Source organism: Thermobia domestica, chromosome 10 (genome assembly GCF_964235325.1).
Source record: "Thermobia domestica chromosome 10, izTheDome1.hap1.1, whole genome shotgun sequence".
NCBI lineage: Eukaryota > Metazoa > Arthropoda > Insecta > Zygentoma > Lepismatidae > Thermobia > Thermobia domestica.
The window spans coordinates 158210410-158222175 of NC_137463.1; the positions used below are offsets into that span (position 1 = coordinate 158210410).

Genomic DNA, 11766 nt, shown 5'->3' on the forward strand with positions numbered 1-11766 from the left:
TCCTTTCGAATCTTTTCAGCACATGTCCCATCTCCTTTCCATTATTTCTTTCGAACAGGAACATCTTGCAGCCTTCTTCCTACTTTTATTTTCATGAAGCTATCGGCTTCTAGAAGGCTGTGTTGCTCCGTTAGACTCTCATCTGGTATTACTTTGCAGAATATACCATTCTGTATATATGTTAAATATGTTACAGAGTTCTTATGGCTGTATGTTCAGCATACGCATTGTCCAACGGGAGCAGATGGGTTCGATTCCTGGTTGAAGCTCATGTGCTTTGTAACCTACAGCTATGGCTTTATATCACATAGCTTCGCTGCTGAAAAGAAACATCACACAAATATTTTTTAAAAAGTATGATTTTTACAAATAGCTCAACAACAACATTTACAATAAAATGCACATTATCTTTACTGAATTACTGCAACAATAATGCGTGAATAATGATTAACCAAAAAAATCTCTAGCGAACGAAGTCATAGAAGGTGAACGTGAAAAGTATTTGAGCGACAATCACAATCAGGGTTCCCAATTGTCTGGCGAGCACGAATTCCCTGACTTTTCCAGAATTTCCAGATTACGAGTTAAAATTTCCAGATCTACATAAAATATAAGGAAACAATTACATTATACAAGGTATTCCAAAAGTCCTGCAAAAAAGTAAAAAGCTGTAACTTTGCAACCATTTATTGTATTTGTACAAAACTTTTAGTGGACTTGTAAGAAAGTCTGAAATGTTGTTTCCAAGCATTTTTTCAACGCCAAACCTCCAGCTGAGCACCATTTACGTCCAAACATTGCTGAAGTCTTTTCGGGAATCCAAGAATGGCATTTCGACGTGCTTCATCCGTAATACTCCCAATCACATCACGTATCTTCTTCCGGAGGTCCTGAACATCTTTCGGTTTTTGCTTGTAAACTTCTGTCTTCACATTGGCACTCGCAGCTCCATGGATCTGTGTTTAAACCATTCCTTTGGCCTTCGCAACACGCTTTCCTGGACGGACTGAATCACATCAACACTGGTTGTTGGCCTTCCGCTACGAGGCAAGTCCAAGACACTTCCGGTAGCTAGGAACTTATCGTACCATCTCTTGATACTTGAACCTGCAGGTGGTTGTTTCTGATATTTTTGTCGGAATTTTCTTCTCACCAAAACACTAGATTTTAACTCACAAAACCACGCCACACACTACGCTTTCTCTTGAGTAAACGCCATCTTTGTCACATGATTTGCGGTTATGACGTCAACGTTTACATTCGCTCATTGTTGCCAACAAAAATTTTAACATTTCCACTAAACATTACGAACAAAATACAAAATTGTAAGTAGTACTTTCGAAGTTACAGCTTTTTACTTTTTTGCAGGACTTTTGGAAGACTCTGTACATCTAGAATAAGAAGGAATAGGTATGCTTTCTGACTGGACCCAAGCCCTAGTTTTACGGATTGCTCATAAATACGACAGTAAGCAATAGGAATCCGTATTCCTCAGCAACAACAGAAAAAGACACTATATTTCCTTCCAAAGTTACTTAGAACTGACAGGCCAATTGTTATTTATTTTTAAACAGAACAACTGTTTCTATTATTTATTTACTTTCATGAAATGGAATAATGTGACTGTCAGCATAATTATCAACGAAAGGTCAATCTGGTCTAGCTAAGGCGAGTCGGGTTCTTTGAAAAATAAACTACAAAATATTAAGATATAAGTTTAAATTTTTCTATATTTTTACTGTATTTTATTATACTTTATTTTATACTCCTATGTTTTTAGGATACTTTTTGTTTCTTCAAATGTAAGATATACAATATAACATAAGTGGGCCGTATTCAGTGGTGATGTGGGCCATACCATACCATGTGGGCACACAGGCCACGAGTTTGACATGCCTGTTCTAAACTGTGGTCTTACTTCCGATATAAGTTAAATTATATGGTTTCTGAACAGACAAATAGGTGTTCTATCTGCAAACCAACAAGTACTTACAACAAAGAATTTATGTCCACACATGTGAAGTTGCACAACACATACCTGAACTGTTTAATGGATAGTATTTCATCCAACAATCCTCGTCATCGACATTGGTCATACCAAGCTGATATAAACAAAAAAATATATATTAACAAAAGTACGTATTTAAAGAGAAAACAACAAATACCAATCTAAATTACATATAAACTAAAAATAGAAATAGGAAAGAAAACATTATTTCGGAGTTGAAAGTGAGTTAATCAACTTCACATTTCAATCACTGTAATTAGTTGGTCATCAATATATCGTTACCAGGCCATAAAGAGTTTGTACTTTCGAGCATAAAAGTTTACACTAATTATTTTTTGACACATTGATTTAATTTGCATACATAATCTTATTGGTTGCAATGGTGACGCGGCTTTAAATAGCATACGAAGCAGTCATAGAGAGCCAGAAAGAAGTAATTATTGCTCACAACGAGGAACCGATACATACGAACTGCACGAACAAAGAATAAGTACTCTCTCTCTCTCTCTTTTTTTTTTTTTTAATAATAAGATAATACTTGTTCGTTTATTTAAATATATTTGTGCATCGAGCTACGTAACCAATTTCAGATATACCTTAATATACACATATACTAAAATAGAACCACAGCGTCACGATCCTTAGTCAGTGGTTTTATTCAGCCGGTTCGGTCGAATCGATTGTTACAATTTTTCACATCCTGAAACCGGTTTTTAAAATTGTTTCTCTACCTCTAGATCCCGTATTTATAAAAACAATTCTCTAGTACTATTTTTGGAAAACAATATGCGAAGTGAAAAGCATGCTTATAACTTAGTCCTACTCGCTGTTACTAGTATCACTGGAATAATAATAGCAATAATACACAAATACACAATAATATGATCATACACAATAAATAAGTCAACTGGACACACTAATCACAAACCGGTTGTTAAATACTAATTATAGAACTAGTTTTTAAATACCAATCATAGAAGCTGTTGTTACCTACTAATCATAGAACTGGTCAATTAAAGTCTGAATCACACCGCTGCCCTTAGTTGTGTTTACGAACATTCTACCCACCCTGTTAATAAGGGATGGCCTGCAACCAATGATCAAAGACAATAATTTCTACATTGAAAGGGCCAATAACGATAAATTAATTGGGTCATTTTATAAGTATAATTCTGTCTCTACTTCGTTCCTCCACGTTCATTTGATTTATATTTCAAGTTCTTAGAAAATATCTCATCTATTATTCTGCTGAGTGTACTTAGTGATTTCGGACATGCCTACTTTCGCCAAGATATTGTCCCCCTATGAAACTGACAGTCAATGAGTTGAGAAATACCTCAATTTCTATGCAGATAATTTATACAGTATATCATAAATTTAGAAACATCTTAAAAACATAGCCCAAATCTCTAAAAAATAGCCTTACTCGCTTCGTGTCTATTTATGAAAAACCGAAAACACTGAACTAACGCTGAGAGATAAGTACTGGAAGCGAATGATTATGAATGGAACTAATGGAGTGACAACATGAGAGGAAACGGGAGAACCCATGGACACAACAAACTCACTTAGCCTGAAATCGAACTAAGGACGCCTTGCATCAGAGATGAGGGCTCTTTCTCTTAACCCCAATTTGAGCTTGGAACATACATTAAAGGAATCACGTAGTAACAGGATGAAGAAATAAGTTGCAAGGACTGAAAAACAATGTTACACATCACTCAGCACCATTTACATCTCTTACCTTTTTACACTCCTCCACCCTCTACTGTTTCGCACCACAATTAACCATTATTCCATTTAATTAGGCATGTACTGTGACCCTTAAAATAGTCCTTCATTCGGATAAAAGAATCTCTACGTTTATAATGTTTATCATGATGTTCCACATTTGTACAATATTTACGAACAAAACAAATATCAACTTCCAATTTTTTGTCAGGTATGTTTGACCGGTATTCTACGGGTGTGGGAGACAAGAAATACGAAGACAGCAAGTGGTAGGCAGCGACGGGAGTTTTTGTCCTGTGATTCAGACTATTTGGTGAAACCATGTCATGCATTGCAGTATGTATTCTGTGTGCAATACTTCTCTTTTGAACGATTACAAATAATGACGCTTATCATATCTATGTTATTGATCTAAATGACTCTTATTTTACTTATGTTATTTTGATTTATTTGAAAAATATGTAGATTTCATACAAAAAGCGTTCTAGGGCAACACGTGCTCTTCCAAAAGTCAATTCATTTGTTATTTTGATCAGAGCATCAGATGAGATCAGATAAACTATAAACATCTTATGGTGCCTTCCATTTCAATTCAGGTAGAGCACGTACCATCACCACCTCAGATATTGTTGAAACTTTTTTTTTTTATAATAACAACTAGACGTTTTTAAGATCCATATATATATACATTTTGTCGAAAAAATTTCCCGCCAAGTAATGGGCCATCAAAGACGGGGAGTACAATTTATGAATTGTAGAAGACATGGAAAATGGTCAACTTCGGAACCCCACCATTCAGCTATGGAGACAGGTAGAGTTATAATTCTTGTCGTGGTATGTACATAGGGATATAAACTATATTTTATAGTTTAGTTTGCGCATGCGTATCTTTTTGTACATAAATTAACAAATGAGTGTCAGTTTATCCGAGAAGTCGAAGTTTGCGATTTTTTTTCTTTTTTTGAGTACTTCCGGTTCGAATTTTAAAATTCTGTTTTCACAGTTGGTAAGACCTAGTTATCCGCTTTTCGAAAAAAAAAAATGTATCGCTCATGTGTGCAACCGTTTTGTCGCACAAAAATCGAGAAATTGTAACATTTTCAAAAACCGCCATTTTCTCGAAAACACCATATTTAATATTTTAAAATTCGAAAACACCATATTTTAAAACTGTCAGTTGTTTCATGTTTCGGTGATAACTCTGAATTCCACTTTGCAGAATAACAGTCCAGTTTTCAACGAAGTCCACATAAAGTAAAATAGAATTTGTATCTTGAAATTTTATACGATGCTTTTCGGTAGGAATTAATTCTCTTTGGATTTTCTTGTGGTCATGAATTACAATACTTAAAGTTAAACCAATAATGTACGATACGAAAACAGAAAGCGGCACAATTTTTTAACGAGATCTTTGTTTTTTCATATGGCATACGTAACACTTTCATTTTCATCAGGATCAGTAATTAAAGACTCCATACTTATTCCGTCCACTCCAGGACATTCACCACATTCTTGAAGACAGCTGTCATTTTCTACGTATCATACTACTAAAGGAAATAGATCACTCATGACAGCTTTAATACAGGCTGCACCTGATTTATTTTAACGCAGTAGCAGCTCACTTAAAATTTGCACAATACACACACACTTCCCTCGCAGGTTGCGAACTGGCCCACTTTAGTCGAATACTATAAAATTCCGAGTGACCCATTCTTATGCTGGAATTGTTCTGTTTAAAAAGTCCGTAAATTTCTTTGATGGAACGCGTAAGGAAACGTTTCGATTTTTTTAAAACTTTTTGTCCTTTTTCGATCACTGTAATGACATTTGTATTTGGTGTGTTTAGGTAAAGTTGAACCATCTGAAAAAATTTCAGAATTTTAAAAGATGGTTTTCGAGAAAATGGCGACTTTTGAAAATCTTACAATTTCCAGAATTTTCTGCAACAAAACGGTTGCACACAGAAGCGATATTTTTTTTTTCAGAAAGCAGGTAACGGCTTACCAACCGTGAAAACAGAATTTTAAAATTCGAACCGGAAGTGCTAGAAAAAAATGCGCAAGCTTCCACTTTTCAGATAAACTGACGTTAATTTATTAATTTATGTAGAAAAAGATACCCATGCACAAACTAAATTATAATAAAATATAGTTTATTTATAGCCCTATGTACATACCACAACAAGAAATATAACTCTACCTGTCTCCATAGCAAAATGGTGGGGCTCCGAAGTTGACCATTTTCCATGCCTTCTACAATTCATAAATTGTACTCCCCGTCTTTGATGGCCCATTACTTGGCGGGAAAATTTTTTCCGACAAAACAAAAAAAAAAAAAACAAAAAAAAAACTCTCTTAAAAACATGTCTAGTTGCTATAAAAAAAAATCAACAATATCTGAGATGGTGATGGTACATGCTCTGCCTGAATTGAAATGGAAGGCACCAGTTATCACCGGAAAAACGAGCAAATTTATGGCCAGGTATATTATTATGAAACAACTGACAGTTTTTTCGTAATACGCGACGACAAAACACACGATTCGGCTCATGTACTCATCGCCATAGACAAGATTCTAAAAATACTCGAAGAAATGCGAAAATATCAGTTATAGAAAAAGGTTCGAATACGTAAAAGTAAGTGTCTACAAGTTATTAACATACAAGAAGATTTTTACTTCGTACATTTTTAAAATGCTTTTTATGGTTTAAATCCTTTTTGAAGTGTGCCTAGGCTGACGATGTTCTTCGAAAGTACTTCCTAGAGATAAGGTTTGTTTCTTGCGGTGACTATTAGCCTTTTACTTACACTATTTCTTTAGAACTAATTGTTTTTAACAAGTAGGAGAAAATAATGACAAAGTGAGTGTCCTGTGAGTTTCTTCTCTGTCTCGTTTGGGATTCAAATGAGGGGTCTGCTATCCTGACTATGGGCACCCGAAGGAGGAGGGTTGCTTATGAAAATGTGTACGTAATATAGCAAACCACGTATATTAAATATCAGACGTAATATAGCAACCATGGAGTGGGCTTTCCCTAGAAAATTTTCTTCACGCGTCCAGAATATCGATATCGACATCAAATACCGATATCGACAACTTCCATTGGGGTTCCGGGTTCGATCCCAGCCCCCGCGAAGTGAACTTTGTGGTGGACAAACACCGTGTGCGTGGGTTTTCTCGGGGTTCTCCCGTTTCCTGCCACTTTCTTCATTCCACCATTTCATTCATTTCGCATAATCACCGTCTACTTTAGCCTAATCGGCATAACCGTGGGACGTAAAACTCAAAGATTTCATTTCATTTCATTCATGATGATATAAACAATCTGGTCTCAAAACGTTTCAATGGGGGATATCTCAGAATACTTGTTCTCAGAGGAAAACAGACTTGTGTTCCTCCTAATCCACCACTCTTTTCTCGGAAAAAGTTAATAAAAATATTCATTGAATTGTCTTCCTCAGTTATCATATTGGTCATCATTGCGGAAATAATGTAAGTGAAACACGGTGACATAGAATATACGTGTTTTATTTGTGTGTAGGTGTTTATTTCATGTATATGCATTTGTGAATGTGCACTTGTGGCGGTATGCGTTTGAGAGAGAGAGAGAGAGAAGTTCTTTCTATAGCATAACACGTGCATGTGTTGTATTTTAAGCTCACGCACAAACAATACTTGATCCAGGTATAAACGACAGAGGCCGTGGTGGCTCAGTGGTAGAGCGTTCACCTCTGGTGCATGAAGTCCCGGGTTCGATCCCAGCCCCCGCCAAGTGAAATTGTGGTGGACAAACATCGTGCTCGTGGGTTTTCTCGGGGTTCTCCCGTTTCCTCCCACTTTCTTCATTCCACCGTTTCATTCATTTCTCATAATCACCGTCTCCTTTAGCCTAACCGGCATAATCGTGGGACGTAAAACTAAAGATTTCATTTCATTTTTTCAGATATGGACGAATGACGTACCCGACCAACAAAAGCAAAATCGGGGAATCCCCGTTTCTCTTTGTGCTAATCATTTGATGCCTCACTGCAACAGGAAATCGATGCATATCTTTCAGTGCCATCTACAGACAGTGGTGCTATTCAGCCGGTTCGCACCGGTTCTCGGTTGTTAATATATTTCGAGTTTGCTAAACCGTTTGTTATACCCAGGCATAACAGTAAATTTTATTCAGTTATACCCAAGAACGAGCAAGTTTCAGTTTGTTTAGCTTTGTTTTTAGAAATTCTTATAGCTACAGGGTTAGATATATGATCTCTCAGAATAAAGTATAAGCGATTTTTTCTTAATTTCAAATGGGCTGGTTAGATATCAAGAATGAAAACTGGGATCACATGAGTGCAGTGATGAGGGTTATTTATATTTGAAACGCATACATACCATTATCAATAATTGTTGATCCATTGCTGGGTTAAGGTGTTTCCAATACTTCTTGACAAACATCTATTTTGGATAATTCGTTTCCAAGATATTCGCAGTGCTACCTAATTTCGTCACAACACCTTATATTGGGTTGCTGTGTGGTCTCTACTTGTCACTTGTGGCATCCAGTGAAAAATTTGCCTTTGTCTATCTTGTATGATTTGCTTCCTAAGAGAGAGGGAGAGAGACAAGGGCATAAATAAGGGCCCCGCAGACCCCGCATTGTGGGGGCCCAGGCCATCGCGGGGCCCCCAAATTGTGATGTAGGACGTAGAAAAGGGGCCCCATTCCACGTTGGCTGCGAGATGGCCCCCAAGCCCTTAGTTACGCCACTGGAAAGAGATATATTTCTATGTATCCATCTACTATCTCTCTCTTATATATATATATATATATATATATATATATATATATATATATATATATATATATAACCAGTCACCAAAAATTAGAATAGCACCACTGCTTACAGATATGGAAGAAAACCTCCTTCACTGGAGGAAATCTCATGACAGTGAATTTCCAAAATTAGCTCTTCTGGCTCGTAAGTACCAGCGTTCTATCGGAAAGAGTATTTAGTTGTGGATGCAATGTCGTAACTGATGCTCATACTTCACTTACAGTTAGTGCAGAACATGCGAAACAACTGATTTTCTTTCCATGAACAAAAGAGCTCGTTCCTAAATAGCAGTGTCATGAACTTCAATGCATCATACATTTCTAGTTGAATACTCAGTGCTAATAGGTATATTTCTAAACAAGACAGTTATTGTTCATTTTTCTCTGTATGTGTGGTGCAAACTCATATCTAAAAGTGTTTATGTTTTTATTAAATTTAGGCTAAACCTTACGTCTTACACGATTATTCAGTTCTGCTTATGAAATCAATTTAGAAAGGTTCTAAGTCATTACTAATAACAATGCACCTAATAATGCATATTCTAATACTTAAGCAAATCCAAAGAAATAGGGAAGTGTTAATACTACCTAAACAGAATATGTAGGTCTGTGTAGTGAAATGACAGAATGGAGGCTTTTGTTTGTTTTAGTGGGCTGAGTTATGTGGCTCAACTTACATCTAGTAACCACATACAAATAAACGGAAAATTAATACTTTGCACAAAAAACTAGTAAATTCTTGTTTCCCTGTCTGTTTAGATTTAAGCAAATTTTAGCACAGGCATTTGATTTTTCACTCGAAATGGCAATACAGCACAAACATTAATTGCAGTGAGGATATTAAGTTGACTCGGTTAAGGAATGCAGCCATGTTAATGATGAGAAATATTTTGGAGGGCATAGCTCCCCGGCTCTGCACTGGTTTTGGCTTTATCTTCGAAAGGAACATCATTTCTACCCAATACAATTCTTGCACAAAGTTTGGTTTGATTCGGTGAAGAAGTGTAGCCGATAATATAAATTAAATACACAATATTTAGGTGGATTAAGTAGACGTAGAAACATCCCTACCCCACCGCCGCCGATTTGGACTATCTTCAAAAGGAACCAAATTTTTAACCCATACTAATCCTCTGTAAATTTGGCTTCATTCTGTTAAGAAATGAACTCAAAAGAGAAAATTAAATATTAACATGGAATGTTGGGAAGCATAGTCCCCAAGCCCTACATTAATTTGACTCATGAAACGGGGCGTTTTTCTGCCTCATACGAGTATCGTGCAGTTTGGTTTCATTCGGAAGAAATGCAAATACAGCTACTATCGCGAGCCAAAAAGCGTCATGTATATATATATAAAGCAAAACCCACCGCAATTTTTTCGAGGAAGTGTGAAACACCAATATCGAATATCGATATTGACGATATCGAATATCGACATAAGATGATATCGATATATCGACATATCGCACAGCTCTACACCGCGGCCCGGGTCGATTGGAGAATTTGTTTAAGTTTGTGAGGAAGAACGAGTACAAGGGAGGTAAAGGGAATAGTACAAGTTAAGGAAGTGGTTATATTTGTTGATTGTTAGCGGCACTGTATGTGGAGGCGGATGCACTATTTCGCGGAGAGGTACCAGTACACTTGTTTTACTATACGGATCCAAAAATTGTAAAATGTACAGAAAAAATTGGCAAGTCTTTAATTTGCCCATTTCATGTCGAGAACAGAACCCAACTAACCATTGCCGAGCTTCTAACCCGTTCCTACTACTACTATTACTCCTGCTTCTACTACTACTAATACTTATACTATGGATCCATATTAAAGTAATACTGCACGCCTAATGTAAGGTAATCTAACGTAACTTAATGTAATCCAACAAAATATAACCGAATGCAATACACTTCGGTCTTTTTTTTTTTTTTTTTTCAAAGTGGTTCGACGATACGGCACAAATGCCGAAGCGGGTATGAAGACTCGCTGATATTTAATCTCTCGGATATAGCATACATGAAGCTGCATCAGTTTCCGAAGGAGCAGGACGCTTATACTTTTAGGGATTATTCATTTAGTATGTACAAACTTACAAAGGGGCTAACAAAGCGACTTTTATTTACTTATCGACTGATACGAAAATAAAAAAGAACGTACCTGTACTTTATATCTGCATGTGTAGTGCCCTTGTACTTTATCTATGACTGTGTGTGTGTGTGTGTGGGGGGGATTTAACGCATATCCCATGTCTTGTGCACATGGATACTTCTTACTATTGCACTACGTAGAAAATTTATGGTATTTCATGTAGAAGTGGTAACACAGAAAAAACGCAGATCAGGGGTTCTCATGTATACTATTACCAATCTCTCTCCCAATCTTGCACATATAAGGTCTCCAGTGTTACTTGCTGCACAAAATACAGCTGAGCGAGCGAAGGGGATTAGAAGCCCCCAAGAGCCCGGTTTTCTTCTACCTTTATCACAATCTAGAGGAAAACAAGGTTTTCGGTTCTGGACCAAAGAAAGAAATTGCGGGAGATACTAAACGCCATCGGAAGTTTTTGCATAATCGTTTTAATGACGTACCTCAGGACGTGTAATTTATACGCATAAGAGAAGCAAGGCAGTATGTGTATTATATGTACATTATGGTATTCTAAATGTGAACGTAATCCGAAATCTGTATCAATTCGTCTTGTAAATGATAAACTCATAACATACCTGTGCTGCACACGATTGATTCTCTCCCTTACATAAACCACTACTGAAAATTTTACGAGTGGAAGATTGCCCGTCAACATTTGATAATAAAGTTACTGATATCAACACAAACAACTTGACAATCCACCGCATGTCCGAAACTAGATGAGTACAGAATAAAAAAATAAAATCACTACCAGTTAATAGTACTATTTGTCTTTTGATCTATGAAATTAACCCCTCTTCCTCACACCCCAGAAACTAAACCACCACTTTCTTTCAGTTTCATCTGCCTCCTGCTCAGTGTTGCCAACCAATTTTTCGAAAAATCAGGAAAAGTCTTATACAAAATCCAGGAAAAATCCAGGAGATACAACTTAAAATCTAAAGATGTTAATTAGGATGATTATTTTTTTTTACAAGGCAAACAGTCCACCCATCAATGATTATACTTACCAATAAAAGGTTAATCATCTTTATCTGCGTACATGTTAACACTGACTCTGC

The 11766-nt window shown here is 36.4% G+C and overlaps 1 protein-coding gene across 2 annotated transcripts in view; it reads right to left on the reverse strand.

Moving 5' to 3' along the window:
* LOC145662788 (uncharacterized) overlaps window positions 1-11554 on the reverse strand; it is a 71494-nt gene extending 59940 nt beyond the window's left edge. Inside the window, exons 1-2 of one of the 2 annotated variants that reach the window (XM_081728671.1) lie at window positions 11513-11554; window positions 2039-2102 (exon numbers count right to left, since the gene is read on the reverse strand). In XM_081728671.1, coding sequence (XP_081584797.1) covers window positions 2039-2102; window positions 11513-11548 — 100 coding nt within the window. In that variant the 5' untranslated portion in view covers window positions 11549-11554. Of the gene's footprint in view, window positions 1-2038; window positions 2103-11280 lie in introns of both variants that reach the window. The other variant, XM_081728670.1, reaches the window with a different exon arrangement.
* Window positions 11555-11766: the final 212 nt, after the last annotated feature.